This window comes from Physcomitrium patens, chromosome 7, assembly GCF_059467195.1.
Source record: "Physcomitrium patens ecotype Gransden chromosome 7, ASM5946719v1, whole genome shotgun sequence".
In the NCBI taxonomy this organism is placed as follows: Eukaryota; Viridiplantae; Streptophyta; class Bryopsida; order Funariales; family Funariaceae; genus Physcomitrium; species Physcomitrium patens.
Genome location: NC_143416.1, coordinates 103514 through 119127, shown reverse-complemented (window position 1 = coordinate 119127; position 15614 = coordinate 103514). Strand labels below are relative to the sequence as shown.

Below are 15614 nucleotides of genomic sequence, written 5' to 3'. Positions count from 1 at the left end.
AAAATATCAATTTTAAAAAATTAAACTTTAAAAGTCTACTTTGGATTGTAGAGTGATTTTTGTACCAAATAAACTTTTTAAGCAAATTTGAAATAAATAAAAACCTCTAGCTAGACTATATATATATTGATTTTAAAATTTTGTTATTGAAAAATTCGATCTTTACATTGAAATGGTATAATCTCCATTGAGTTGAAGTTGTTATTTCAAATATAGTTTGAATTAGTTTTCAATTTGTAACTAAAGCAAAAAATTTGGAGTAGTCGATTCCTTCTTTGTGCTAGAATGTGCAAGCAAAAAGCCTTATTTTTAATTTCATAAGTTTTCCATTTGATTCCAACTTTTTCTTGAAAATCCAATAGGTTCTGATTCTATGGAAATCTATAAAGAATCCATTAGATTTTATATTTAATTTTTAATAATTCTATCTTTTTTGAATTAAATTGCAACTTGTCAAGCCAAAGATTTCATAGCTTTAGTATTAGAGGATAAATTATCAATAATAACAAGTTTTTTTCTTGTTAAACAATAAATACAATCAAATATAATATAATTGAGATCATGATTATGATTCATGTATCCAATATAGTTTTTCTTCAAATATATTAAAGATTGTCATTTATATAGAGACAAAGAGTATGAATTTTATTACTACTTTGTAGTGGCATATTTTGTTCAAAAGAACACGTCTATTCTGCAATAGATATAAGTAAAGTTGACTGAGTTGTTTTGAGTGGGAGTATATCTTTGGTATTTAATGGCAATCTATTAACTGACATATCAATATTATATAGAGGTGTAGATAAAGTTGATGAAGAATCAAGAATGGAAGATGTCAATATTGGAATTGTAGAAGGAATATGATTTGAAGTTGGATTTATGCTAGTATTAAGATTTCATTTCATCACTCTAGTTTTATCAAATTTATCATCTCTAAAAATCACTAACCTATTACAATTAGAAACCTAACATCTATGATCCTTTGTTTATTCATCAAATCCAACAAGCACCTCTTCATGTAATTATATAGAAAGTTTGTTAGCAAAATGAGTTTTTTTATAATATATAAATTTACAAACCAAATATTCTAATATGAGTGAATGAAGGTTTTTTACCTATAAATCCGTAGTACGGTATTTTTAGATTTAAATTTGTGGTGGTAGATGAATAATTCATAAAAAAGACAACCATATTCATAGCTTTATTTTAGAAAAAATTTGAGGTCATACTTAGATAGAAATAGAATGTATCTTTTCAGATAGCATTTTGTTTATATATTTAACTATATTATTTTAAGAGAGAGATTTTATATTTGCAAGTTCTTGATAAATATCAAGTAAATTGCAAAAGTAAATTATGTTTTTTGAGAAAAAAATTCTACCTTAAAGAAACCAAAGTACACTCCTCTTTGTGCTAATTTGATTTTTGATTAGTTTTTCAAAGTTTATAAATTGCTCAATTTCTTTTAATTTTTTTTAAAGGTATTGCATCTATACCATCATATTATAAATATCAAATAGAACCATGAAATATTGAAATTTACCAAAAGAAGGCAGTGGCATTGGTTTCACAATGTTAGTATGTAATAATTCAAGGATTCTAGTAGGTCTAAAGGAATTCTTATCTAGATATTATTATTTGATTCATTTGCCAAGTTGATATGATCTACACAATTTATTTACTAGCAGAATGTATAGAATCTATGTAGCTAGTCTAATGAATAAGATATATAAGATTTAATTGTTAATATAGGCTATACATTAGTACTAGATTTTGTAAAATTATTTGAAGATGAAGTTGTTGTATTGACTTCTACTGAGGTACCTTTAGTTGTTAATTAATATAATTTATTTATAGAATTTTTAATTCTTTTTATCATTATCTTATAAATTTTTTTATTTATCAAGATATATCTCATACCATCAAAGTAAGCAATATAGCCTAAATCTATAAATAATCCTACAAAGAGAAAATTCTTGCAGATTCCAAGGATGTGTAAATTTTTAGGTACCTTCTTTATTGTACCACTAGCTAGTTGAAATTTTACTCTTATTCAACTTTCAAAAAAAAAAATTTGGTACCTTCTTTATTGTATTACTAGCTAGTTGAAATAGATTATATTTGACAACTTGTTATTCAAATGTATCTTTTATCAACTTATTCTACACTATCAAAATATATTTTTTTTTATCTTAAAACATGTCTACAAGCTCCAGTATCTAAATACTAGCCAAAATTGTCACTTTTGGTGACCAATGCTGCATGTGTAGCTTTGAATGTGCTTCCATCTTCTACTAAATTTAAATCTATATTTTGATTTATTAGGTCTTCCTCATGCTCGTATGGTTGTTGTTTATTTTCAATGATATGAACCTAAGTCAACTTGTTCTATTATAGCATCATTCTTCTATTTTCTTTTAGTTTGTAAATATCAAAAATTTACTCTTAGAACATTTAAATCCAATGATATGAAGGTCTATGATAATTGTATTATCCATTTTTTTACATTGAAGTAAATTTGGATCAAAGAATTGTTTGTGATATTCTAGTATATTATTGCTAAGACTAATTTTTATATTGACTCACACAAAAATATAATGCTTCTAGAATAGAAGCATCTTTTGATAATTTAATTTGTCATCCACTTTCTTTATGCATAAGATTTTTTTGAAGTTGAATAAGACCAAGAAATTTTCTTCCTATAATATAATGTTGCATGAAATGGTTGTAACTATCATGTATTATTTTCATGACAATTTCTAGAAGATCATCATCAAATACAGTAATTCCTATAGTTGCCAATTTTGCACTAATACCATGCAATTCAGCAAAGTATTGTTCAAAAGAATTGCCTTCACTCATTCTAATTTGAAATAATCTATTCTAAAATTCAAACTTTTGAATATCAAAAGAGATCTTGAACGTAGCCTTCAAAGTGTTCTATAATAACTTTAGATCCTGAAATATTGTCAAATTTTTTAAGACACCTGCTTTAATTGACATGGTCATAATGTACAACAATTTCTTTCTCTTGTCGTCTATCTTAAGATCTTCTCACATTTTTTCTTTAAAAAAACTAATAAAAATGTCTTTAAGTAAGAACCATAAATTTTCTTATATGGTAGCATGAATCAAAATATATTTCTATAAGTAGAAATTTTTGGATCTAATCAATTTGACATCTTCTTATAGAATGGCATCTTTTGATATTACTAAGATCTGAGTTTCTATATTGCAACATACAAAAGGTGTAATAAGTAATGTAAGAAGTATCTCTGCAATGATCAAGTTTGAAAAATTAATGTCTAGTCTTGTAAATGAATGGAACAAAGCACTTTATTTCAAAAATGCTTCAAAATACAAACATACTACAAATCTTTGGCTTAACCTTATAGCTATAATACCATATTGGTAAATACTTATTAAAAGAGAACTCTCATATAGACATAATATCAAGAAAATAATGACACACATTTTACTAAGAATCAATATAATACATATCTTCAAGAACTATCAATATAAACTTAACTTTTATGCCTTATATAAAATTTTATTGAAAACTTTATTTTTAAAATAATAAAATATAAAAAAATATTCATCTAATATAAATATTTTTATAATAACATTATGAGAGATTTTTTTCAAGAAGATGAATTGAATTTTAAACAATAATTTTGATTTTTTTATTTGAAAGGTTATAATTTTTATATATATATATATATATATATATATATATTTATTACAAAATATATTCTACTCTAAATCTAAGCATGTAAAAATAAAAGGTAAATTAAATGTAGCCTTATAATTATACTTTTACATGCTTTTTTCTTCTATTATATATTTAATTTAATATTATTATGGATTTCATAAATTATAAAAAACATGGATCTTTTGTAAAATAAATAATACAAAAACAAAGAGGATTATTTTTAATTTTTTTAAAAAATCACTATTAGAGTTAGAAGCTTATTTTTAAATAACACATGTATAAAAACACTAATAGTGATTTGTTTTAACATCCATATAATTAAATAAATAAATTTTTTTAAAAAAATATAAAAAAATATTACTTAAATTCATCTTTGGAATTAAAGTACTACAAACAAGTATGTTTGGTAATTAGAACTTAGAGTTTAAAATACTAATGCCCCTAATTTGTTTCTCACAATTATACTATAGAAAAATAATATAAAATTAATAAATTACTAATCCTTCAACCACTTTGAAATGTCTTCATTTATGTCCATTAACATTGCAATTGATATTACCATTTAATCATACAACTTTTAACTAACTTACACCTCCAAGAAAAAAAATACACATTTGATGTTGTTTTGTCTTTTGTTTTCTTTCCATTTTTACACATATTATCTTCATTTATAATTTAGTATTTTTTCTCTTTTCAAACTCGAAATATATATATATATATATATATATATAGTAACCATCTTGTTACAATCTGTGAGCACTAGTGAACGCATCCTTATTAGTAGGATATTAAATGCATTGAAAAGTGCTAAAAGACACTTTGGTTAATATTGGTGGAAGTAATTTATTATTTATTAAAAAGTAATAACTGTTTTTGTTACAACATGCCCAAAACAACAACATTAATAGCAATGACCAAATAACAACATTAATACCAAATCACATTACTTAGATTTATGGATTTCTTTAATATTGTTTTCATAATTATAATATACATAATTTCTTGGGACTATGAAATGACATGATATTGCATTTGGTGTTTTGTAATAACAAGATACATAGTTTTTGATGGAAAAATAAATTTCAAAAATGAAAAACGTTTGCTATATAAAGAGATGAATATATATATATATATATATATATATATATATGATTTTTCACTTTTTATATTTTTGTATTTGAATTTTTATAGCAGGCAAACGTTTTTTCATGTCTTCATGTAGTTGCATTTATTAATTCTTTAATTTGTATTATCAAAGAAACACAAATGTATATGTGTGCGTTTTAAAATTTTCTTTAATGTATTAATGTATGTAATTTATTTATTTTTGTACAAGTAATAATTATTGTAGTTATTATATTTAGTTCTTGTGTGGTATTAATTTAAAAAAGCTTATAATTTTTTTAGTTATAATGGTTGCAGTATGATTCATTAATGTATTGCTTGTGATTATATGTGGATAACTTGCTTTAACATTGTACTCTAGAAGCGAAGGCCCTCCAATGCAAGGATAACAACAGAAAAAACACTGCATGGTGACGAAGAAACTCGGAAGAGAAGGAACAGGATTGAGAACCGCATAATAGGACACCAGATATACATTTTACTTTCCGGGTATGATAGGGAGGGGGGGGGGGGGGGGGGGGGGGAGGGGTTTTGAGGAGCAATGAGTCTGGAAGAGAGCGAGAGAGAGGAGGAGAATCGAGTAGTATTGTTATTGTAGTATTGTTATTGTTGTTGTAGAATTGTTGTAGTAGAAGAGTGCAATTCATTCTTCCTGTAACTCAGTACTCATCATCATCATCATCATCATCCCTCCACCTTCCTCCCTCCACTTTGCTGTTCCTGGGGTTTTAGGGTTTCCCCCTCAAGGTTGTGGTGGCATCATCCTCTGAATCTAATCTAATCTAAGCACCTTGTTCGAATTCGATTTGGGTTTTGTTCGTTTGGTTCACGTTCACCCGTGTAATGCAACCGCTCTTCACGTGATTTTTAAATTGGGTTACTGTTGCTACTTCCTCCTCTTCCTCCTCCTCCTCCTCCTCCTCCATTTTAGTTCTTGCAAGGTATCTTTGTTTTATTTCTTGTTTTCATATTAAAGGGCAGCGACCCATATCACTACCATCATCAATCAATTACCATCCCAATCCTACCATGGAGGAGTCGAGGTTGGACACCTCTCATACTGGGGTAATAGGTCTCATCCTTGTGTTTCTTTCGTTTCTGATACTAAATCCGATTCACCTGTTCCATCATATTCTTCATTTTGCATTCCGCATCCAGACTTTACCAATTTCCTCTGCTTTTGCTCCTTACTTCTCCATTGTCTTCGTTTTCCTTGTCGACAATGGTATTTCACCTCATTTGTTACATATCCTCTCCAAATTTGTGGTTGCTCGTCACCTGTGATGTGGCTCTCATGATTACTGATCCTTTTTATGTTAAGTTTTGCCCACTGTGTACACTTATTTTTGAATCTCATGAGCGATTCTCATGAAAATCGATATTCGCTGGCGTAAAAAATCAAATTCAGGAGATGATCGATTCGGTCGCCAAAGTGTTGGGGAGGGAGGTGAAGGTCTACGTTTCTCCTGCAGCCATCCGAGATGCAGAACCTACTGGCAACTCTCGTCGCCCTGAAGGTGGCATCGGACTGCACACTTTTCTTTATTTTTTTATTTTTATGCCTTGGGGAGCATGGATGGGGTCGTAATACTAGTTGTCAATTTTTGAACTTGAAACGGAGCATGTCGAGCTCACCTCACATCTGGTCAAAACGATATTGACAGGGAAATTTCTAATTATCTGCAGATGATTTGCCTGACGATTTTTACGAGTTTACAGCAGCAGACTATGCCGCTTTGCAGGCCAATAAGAAGGAAGGTTAGTGCTCTACGAACCCTTCTCAGCCCTTAAAGCATGAACATGTAATGTGATAGCTACCCCTTACATTGCGACTCAATCCCTTTCAAATTTTATGTTTTTCTTCAATAATTAATCAAGATGAAGTTATTTAGACTTCTCTAGGCTCCCCTCCCTCTAACTTAACCAAAAATATAAACATAAATTAAAGATCGTAAATAAAGTAAGAATTAAAGGATTGGAACTTTTTTTTGTCACGTTTTATTAATGCACAATTTCTTCCTCATCTTCAGAGATACACTTGAAGACTAAGAAAATACGAGATAGGGAACAGGCAGCGCAGGCAGCAAGGAGGGCTCAGAGAAGTAAGGTTGAATTCCTCTCCTCTCTGTGCAATTTCCTGTTTTAAGTTTCGAGAACCCTTGTCTGATTTCAACCATACACAAGCCCTGTACGCGAACATTTAGATTCTGATGATAAAGATAAACAGAATTATAAAGATACCAGATGATTGAGTTTTAATAAACTTGGACAATGTACACTTAACTGGATAAACGGATTTGTGTTTGTAGGCCACTATTCGTGTACACTTTCCAGATGGTTTTGTGGTGGAGGCTGTATTCAAATCAACGGAGACAATTGCAGATATCATGGAGCTAGTTCGAAAAACAATTACTCGACCAGATTTGTCATTTTATCTGTGTATGCACCTGAAACTTCTACCTTTCTTGTTGAATTGCAAATATCATTCGGTTTCTGAAAATATGCCATGAAATTTAAAGTATTATGTATGCGTTAACGTGATGCAGTTTTTCTGATGTGAGTAAAATGAGATGGACTGGTCATTTTGCCTTGCGGCAGCTGAATTGCAAAACCTGTTGTTTGAGCAGACACAACGCCACCAAAGCGACCTCTTAAAGTGCTACAACAGAATATGATTGATGCCAGTTTCACCCCAGGAGCAAACGTATATTTTTCGTATTCTCCTTCTCAAGGTAACGAGTTCCCCATTCCTTGAGTTAATGCTACTCCTACCAGACTGAAATATATCCAATTTAGGAGCAGTGGTTACATAGAAAAAATCGCATGTGCATTGTTAAGATTTGCACGGTATTGTGACGAAACCCCGCATCATAAATGTGCCATCATGAAATGCAATGTTACGTGAATCAGTCTACAATGTATTTGATGTTGATGGACAAACTGATCCTTTGAAGCAGCTGCTGAGATACCTCTGGAGGGACCGTACCTTCGACCAGAAGTTCAAGAGTTACGTGACCTGCACAAATTGCAAGAGGCTCCGAGTGATAATGGTCTACAAACTCTTCAAAATCCCAATGATGTCTCTCCAACACCAGAAGCACCTGCCAAACGCGCCGCAAGCGCTAAGTCGAAACCCAAGTGGTTGAAGATGTAGTCATCTATAAGGAAACCTACAGATTCACTTTTTCTGCACCTATATTCACGTCTGCAGACGGTTACCTACTTCGCATTGCTGGGTCTCGTATTTGTTTTGTAGTTCAACAACTGTTGCATTAGCGCAAAATCCCATTTTCGATTTATAGAGATTATAAGCTACGACAGTTACCGAATTTTAGTCCAAATTTACGGACTCAGAAATTGCGTTTTCTTCTAACATGGTTGGTTTCCATTTATGAGCACATCTTTTGTAGCCCTCGTAGAAATTGTATGGTCCTGGCAGAATGTTGAAATTTCATGTGTCGATTGAATAGTTGGTGAATCGTTTTAATGAATGTAATTTTTTTGGTGGCAGTACTATTTCTGGATGAGTACCCTTGACATGCTCATGCATAATGCCACAGGTCATTGCAGGCTGCTAGCATGTAGTCAGAGAAGGTTCGAGCTGCGACACTGACAATAGTTATAACTTGGAAGTTGTGTTGTATTCCACAAATATTTTTTTACTGGATTCATCATCATCACGTTGTCTTGATATTGTTGGAGTCACGGATTTTGTAGTGTGAATCAATTGGCTGTTTTGATTGCTTAGGCACAGTCGCTGTAAATACACGAGGAACTGTATCTAAAGTGTCTACTATCTAGTTGAAGCATTCATTTCAGGTGGATACCATGGAATGCTGCAAATTCATCAATAATTTGTGGCATTAAGTTTGACAAATTCAATATCAGTTCACCCTGATGGATTCCAGCTGTGTAAAGAAGAGGACTTGCACTGAGCAAGCCAGTGAAAAGCTGCCCTATCAAAATGACCCTTGCTTTGCCCAAGTAGTGGTACCTCGCAACGCATATTATTGTTCAATTAAAGGTCCTTGCGATGCTAGGAATGCTACTTGCATATGTGTGTGATTCTCCGGTCACTTTTCCCTCAGTTATGTAACACATGGGTTTTGGAGTGAATTGATATCATCGACAAGAAATTCCTAAGCGCTGGCTCAATGACCAGTTGACGATACGCATCATTGCTGATTACATTGATACAATGGTTATGTCGGTTGAATTGCCTTCCAGGATCTGGGGAACCAAAATGACCAAGAAGGGGGGGGGTACACATCCATAGAGCCGCCAATAATGAAGACACAAGAAAGTGGGGTCACACGATAAAGCCATGGAATATGGATGAACATCTGACACTCTGACTTGGCCACCCACTACCCCACTGTCACAGTGCAATTGTACCATTCCATGGATTGCGTTCGCAATTTCTAAAACTCTTAGATCCACCGCAGATGAAGCTGGTATGGTCATGAGAGGAGAGGAGTGGAGACGAGAGCCTCAGCGCCATTCTGCTGCAGTGATTGCAACACCGATCCATCCCCTGCGCCCCATCTGCATGCTTGAGCTGCACTTCGATAGCAACTCTGTACGAAATCGATGCGCTCCAAGCAACTTTACCCAAGTGGCAATCCGCACCGCAAGGCCATGGGCTAATGCGCAATCGCTCTGCTGGCAGCATGCTCCTGAAGGTGAGTGTACCCTTTGGTAGACTGTCGCTATTCACATTGAAACGTGGGTGATCATGTTCATTAATTGTGTCTGAGAGGTTCTTTGGTGCTGTACATCTTCACCGATAGTCCAATACTGTGCGAGAAAAAAATCCTGTCGGTCGCTCTCTTCGTCACTCGAGGTTGCTGTCCGTGGCGAGTAACAGTGTGTCTAAAGATTTCAATTGGCTTTCAGCATCCGGTTTGTACAGATGGATTTCAAATCGCCAGGTCTGTAGGTTGTAGGCCTTAAATCCAAGAAATGTCCTAAAACATCCTTGATTTTTCCTGATGGGATTTGCAGACTCGAATTGTCATCGAAGTTAGTGAAATCAGCTTTTGCAATGTAATTTGTTGCTTGGTTTGTCAAAGGAAGACATTGCTACAGAATCCTCTTTTCCAAGTCTGGTTGAGAGGTTGTATGCATACGAAGGCGGATAGAGTTCAAGGTAATTGAGCTTGAGGTTAGTATCTTCGAAAGCCTTCTCCAGACTATTAGTGAGTCTGCGAATTTATTACAAGATAGATGGCTCAGAGTAATACATGACTGCACTGGATATGACGAAGGTGCTGGATGAAGTCATGGAATTACGTGGCTATTGAAATGCGAATTTGATAAAAATAGGGTATACCACTGTAGATTTTCGAGTTTCGTTACTTTCTCTCAGCATTTGTTGTCATTTGTTTTCATGTAGAAGGTGTGTATTAGATAGTGTCAAGGCGACATGATGACGTTGTGCCTGTTGTGAATGGATGATTGGATATAGACGACGAGCCAAGCCAGTTAAAAAGGTCGATTTAGGAGCTGGGATATGGGGAACGCGGTGATGGTGTGCGGGGGGAGGGGCTACAGGGACGCCGTGACGGTGCTGCAGGCGGATGGCAACGTGCTGTCGTTGTATTCTAGAGTGCGTGTGGTAGATCTCATCTTGGACTATCCCAACCACTTCGTATGCCACTCCAGCTTGCTGGTGATGATGCAACATGGCAAGATTCTGCCAATGCACACCCTGCTGGAGCCCGGAGAAGTGTACTTCCTACTCCCCAAACCTGGCCACGGCCACGGCGGAGCCGACGATCAGAGCGATGAGAGGTCGGAGAATTGCTCGGACACTTCGTCATTACTGCAAATTGAACCCCCTCGCAGAGCGGTGCAGCGGACGGGGAGCATGAAATTCGTCATCTCGACAGAGCAGTTCTCCAAGATCATGTCGGGGTCGATCAAGGAGGGGCGGATCAAGAATGGGAGCCATGAAACGTCGACAAAGCGAAGGAGGGCGAGCAGAGAGACCAGGTTCAAGAAGGCACCCATGCCATGGCGTCCTGCCCTTTCCAGCATTCAGGAGGTGGCAGCCAATTGAACTCTCTTGTGAGCGCATGTGCCTGACTGAATGCTTCGTAACTAACTTGTACAGGATGTTCATAAACTTAAAACCCAACTATTCATTTACGAGTGCATTTGATGGTAGTCCGGGTGACGACAAAGCAAATATTCTTCCAAATTGGAGACTTCTTCATGAAACTCACACTGCCAGGGGTAGGAATGGATGTATGTCGTGCCATCTGTGCTCTAATTCAATGTGTGCTTTTGCATAGAGGTTGGTGTGACACCCGTGTTGCAGCTGCCGTTGTGGTTGAGATTCATTTTTCGCGGCTGCGAAATGATTGGCATGGCATCAAGAGCTGTCTTGTCTTCTGAAAAAGGCAAAGAATTCATGTCCAGATTAGTCTGGCAAGCTTATTGCCCAAACCAAGAGTTGTGGAACGTTGTTCTTCACGGAATCTCTTGCATCAGTTTTGGTTTTCATTTTTGACGTAATCAAATAGCGTGAGATAATAAAACGTAGAGATATTCAGTTCTTTCACAATTTTATAAGCTGCTATTCCAATATTGTTGTATCACATTTGACGTGATAAATTGAATCAGTTAGTGCCAAACCTAACCGGTGCTTCTAAATTCCTAGCAGACATATCCCATACTCCATAAATTCACATACATAATCAGGCAGGAAATACGTTTGCCAAGTGCCAAACTCTGTTAATCATCATCAAGGTGTCAACAACGGTACTGCAGTGGGCCGTTGATCGGATAATAGACATTCCTTCTTCGCCCAAAGTTGAGCTGGGAACATTCCCATTTTAACTGCGACGTACCTTCACGGGAGTCTCCCCCTTCGCGGATGATTCTAAATGAACTAAATTCTGGTTATTTCTCAGACGATCGGCCAATATTCTGTACCCACATTGTGTGTGAAAATAGCCATTAGGCACGACTGCAATTACAGCCGAATAATAATGCCAGCTAAGTCGTCTGTGACCCCTCTTTCCACAGCCACTTTGAACAACTCCTTCAAAATTTCCTCCGGAGAAGTGCTCTCCCTAGGTACAGCAACAATTGAACACGCGTTTTATCAGAAACCACAAGAGTCTAAATATTACACTTCTTACGAAATTAATGCATGGAGCTTGGTTAAGCAAAGTTACCCTGCAGCAAGACAAATGTCCACCACTTCCTGATTGCCCAGCTCCCAAAGCCCATCAGTTCCCAGAATAATCATTTGGTCCTCTGCCCACACACACACAGAAAAAATCATTAAAGTTCCATTAATCCGGATCATGTAAAGGCTTCAAGTGACTATGATGAGTTGGGAGCTCAAAATACTCTACCTGGAGTTAATGTTTCCACGGAAATGTTCGGTTCGGCTGTGAGCCCATACCCTCCCCTTGCTCCATTAATTTGGTTATCTGACCAACTATTAGAACAAGCAACGCCACACGATGCATACATTAGTGATCTGGGTATATAGAATCCACGGAAACTTAACAGGCCTAGTTGATATAAAGAGTACAAATGCGAGAGATACCTACTCTTTAAGGTAGGCATCTCCAAATGCGCGGGATAGAGCTAGTAGGCCACCAACCCGCCACGTTCCTCCCACGTTCACAACCTGCCATGCAAATGAAAATGTAAAACTCAGTAAATAGAAAACCACGATTCAAAGAAAGGCAGTCACGATCCCAAAGAGATGGTTGTATAATCTGAGACATGAGCTTACAAGGGGTTTCTTTGGAGTTGGGTTCTTCGCCTCGATCCGCTCTCTCTCCTCCTTCACGTCTGGCTGCAAGAGGAGTAATCACATAAGCGTCTAGCGGACTCTGGACTATTTACCACTGCTACATCCACGGTGAAACGACTTCTACTGAGGAAAAGATTGCACGGCTCACCTTGTGATCAACAGTCAACTGAATCGCCTGACCACCACGAACCAGAATCACTCTCGCATCCCCCACATTGGCAGTCACCAGCTCTTTACTGCCATCTAATTCATGCACCACAATCAGCTTCACGCCCTCCAATGCTTCCATTGAAACACCAAGAATCCAGGTTCTAGCCATGGACAGTGTATAGGAAAGTCAGAAAGAAAACATTCAATTAACCATTCGACTCAAAGATTATCTGACCTGGTTTAGAAAAAAGAACGGCCGTTGCTGCCGTTGCGCCACACTTCGATCCTCCCAATCCCCGCTCGCGCAGTGCTCCAAACAGGCCCTTGGGCGCTGCCTGTTCATTCGCGATGCTTAAAACTCGTTTCTCAATTTAAACATAAGAACAACTGCCTCCGACAAGAAATTGACCTGAGAATGCAATTGAGAGAATAGTTGGTAATTTATGCACCAAAGCGAGCTGATCAAGCTCCAAGTACGTTTCTCGTGTGGCGCGCACTACATCAGGGCCTGCGCACACATCGGCAAAAAATAATATAACTCAGTGCCACCTATAAATACTGGGGAAAATAATAATATTTAATTCAACAAAATTTAAAATTTAAAAACCATTTTAAAACTGAGAATCAACTTGTGGCAGAGAAGAAGAAAATAAAAACAATGTCACTGAATTCAAACTGACCTGAGAGTTTTCTCTTATATATTGGCCACACACTTTTTTGCAGCATCCTGAAACAACCGACCAGGAATACGTGAAAGTAAGATTCTCGTCAACTCGACTGATCAATATGAATCATCAAATACAAAATACTATGAGGCTTACTCACTCTGAGACAGCGTTTCCACCATGGCCATCGTAAACTCCAAAAAAAGCGGGGTCCTTCCCAGTAGAATCCACTTCGATAGTAAAAGAGTCCTCCATTTGCACCCTGCCTGTCCCCTGAATTCCGGCTCCGGCATATCTTCCATCCATTCCACCACATGAGCTTTATTTCAAGGATTAGGGATTCTTTTCAAAGAAACTAACCTGACATGGCATAGCTGAGTTTGTCATGTGAGGGCCTAAGAAACATGATCGGATAAAACTCACCGTTCTTTCAGGACGAGCGCACAGCACGGTGAGCAGAGACTCGACTTTCGCATCACTAAATCCGCACTTTTCTCTGCACATTCCCACCCCCTGCATTCCCATTCCTTATTCCATGTACCAGCGCTCTTCATTACCAACCAATTGTAATCATCTCGAGATGGTGACTCAAGATTGGCAAGAAGGATTCATCCAAGATAAGAGCACAACGCTCAAGCCCGCCTCAATTCAACTCGATACGACTCAAATCCACATGTACTCGGAGCTCACTTGCCTGACCAACGAAGACGACGGGAAGATTCAAGGGAGCGCGGGGAGCCGGTGAGGAACACGGTGGAAGGAAATCTCCGCACAGTGTCCATTACCTGTGGAAGCAAATCGCAACAAATCAAGTCAGTCTACAAGAGGGGGACAACAGCCGCGGTAATCTAACAGCAGAAGAAAGAAATAGCAATGTAGGAGAGAGAGGGAGGGAGGGAGTGTGCAAAACGATCGGCATGGAACTTACAGACGGCACAGTGGCCCGGCAAGCAGAGGAGACGTTGAGCGGACTAGTGAGCGCCAGGTCCATGGCCCCGAATTGCAGCAACACGGACACACACACACACAGAGACACACACGCAGAGAGAGAGAGGGAGAGGGAGAGGGAGAAGCGGAGCTGGAAGAAACCAATTCAGCTAACAGGGCACTGCAAACAGAATTGAGAGACAAAGAGAGAGAGAGAGAGAAAGGGAGAAAGAGAGAAAGCTGTGAGCAGTGAGATAAGGTGGGGCTGGCATTCCCTCCGCTCCCCTCCTCCCAGCGTTGCATGCCCACTTTGGCTGGTTCGCATTCTGTGCCTGAGAAAAAGAAAAAAGAGAAAATGAAATCTTTACAGTGCTTAGTGACGGCGTTATGCGAGGGTCAGAACCTACACCACATCCATTCATCCGTCATTTCATTCATCCATCCTTGCCCACCCACTTTCTCTTCATTCCGTGTGTGTGTTGTGTTGCTTGAGGTGGGTGGTATTGCTCACTCCCCTCATATGAAGGCTTGGAATAGATGTTTGTAGATGCAACAAATATCACAAATTATACTCCACAAAAATTTTGCTTTTGTAATCTTCTTTTCTGTGTCTTTTTTTTGTGAGTAGTTTTGTCAATATTTAAAAAGTTTCTTTGTACTAACCATGTGAGGTCGAAAATTAGCTTGTTTTTTTTTTTTTCTTCTTCTTCTTTTATTATTATTTATAAATGCTTTGTATTTATAGTCTTGTAAAAAGGATTTGAATTCAAAGAAATCCCATGTCTAACGGATTTGAATTTATTTTCTTGACCATGTTATTAGAAAAAAAATAATTATTTAGCTACTTAATTTGAACATCTATTTGATCTATTTTAATACTATTTCAACATAAAAATACTGTAAAAAAAAATTAAATTTTATAATAATTTTACACATGTAAAATAAAACTATAAATATTACAATCTGATTCTGAAACAACTAGATTAAAAACATTTATTTTTCTATCTAAATAATAATAAGAAAATCATTATGTTATTAGTGTAATAGTAGAATATTAAGTTAAATTAATAATTAACAGAAAATAAATAATATACGTAATAATAAGAATTATCCTTTGAAATTTTTCTTTTAGTGTAAAATTTAAAACCTTCATTTTATTTTCATTTCAATCTTTTGAAATTTTTATAAAAGAATACTCAAAAATTAATATTTATTTTTAATTAATTAAATTATTTTTAAATTTAAAATTGAAGATATT

At 36.1% G+C, this 15614-nt stretch overlaps 3 protein-coding genes across 10 annotated transcripts; 2 read left to right on the top strand and 1 right to left on the bottom strand.

The window, feature by feature from the left end:
• Positions 1 to 5408: 5408 nt before the first annotated feature.
• Positions 5409 to 8235, top strand: LOC112284736 (plant UBX domain-containing protein 1). The gene is made up of 7 exons (XM_024524872.3): positions 5409 to 5902; positions 6246 to 6354; positions 6524 to 6595; positions 6868 to 6944; positions 7147 to 7276; positions 7465 to 7569; positions 7795 to 8235. The coding sequence occupies exons 1-7, from the start codon at positions 5867 to 5869 to the stop codon at positions 7989 to 7991; spliced, it is 726 nt and encodes a 241-aa protein (XP_024380640.1). The 5' UTR covers positions 5409 to 5866; the 3' UTR covers positions 7992 to 8235.
• Positions 8236 to 9296: 1061 nt separating this feature from the next.
• On the top strand, positions 9297 to 11503 carry LOC112284737 (uncharacterized). Of its 6 annotated transcripts, none has more exons than XM_024524874.3 (4): positions 9297 to 9519; positions 9842 to 10001; positions 10305 to 10906; positions 11134 to 11503. In XM_024524874.3, the coding sequence occupies exon 3, from the start codon at positions 10350 to 10352 to the stop codon at positions 10896 to 10898; it is 549 nt and encodes a 182-aa protein (XP_024380642.1). In that variant the 5' UTR covers positions 9297 to 9519; positions 9842 to 10001; positions 10305 to 10349; the 3' UTR covers positions 10899 to 10906; positions 11134 to 11503. The 6 variants fall into 6 exon arrangements, with proteins under 6 accessions (XP_024380642.1, XP_024380645.1, XP_090107732.1 ...); XM_024524877.3 differs by having other exon boundaries at positions 9301 to 9519; positions 10305 to 10883; XM_090251609.1 differs by having other exon boundaries at positions 9314 to 9519; positions 9842 to 9986; positions 10305 to 10883.
• A 47-nt stretch (positions 11504 to 11550) lies between these two features.
• Positions 11551 to 14546, bottom strand: LOC112284734 (putative protein phosphatase 2C 45). Of its 3 annotated transcripts, none has more exons than XM_024524868.3 (13): positions 14358 to 14546; positions 14120 to 14214; positions 13853 to 13942; positions 13590 to 13724; positions 13445 to 13491; positions 13214 to 13272; positions 13000 to 13099; positions 12763 to 12857; positions 12594 to 12656; positions 12406 to 12485; positions 12205 to 12290; positions 12022 to 12103; positions 11551 to 11916 (listed from the first exon to the last, which is right to left on the bottom strand). In XM_024524868.3, exons 1-13 carry the CDS (start codon positions 14418 to 14420, stop codon positions 11817 to 11819), a joined length of 1095 nt encoding a protein of 364 aa, XP_024380636.1. In that variant the 5' UTR covers positions 14421 to 14546; the 3' UTR covers positions 11551 to 11816. The 3 variants fall into 3 exon arrangements, with proteins under 3 accessions (XP_024380636.1, XP_024380639.1, XP_024380638.1); XM_024524871.3 differs by having other exon boundaries at positions 14124 to 14214; XM_024524870.3 differs by having other exon boundaries at positions 13853 to 13925; positions 14124 to 14214.
• Between the last annotated feature and the right edge of the window lie 1068 nt (positions 14547 to 15614).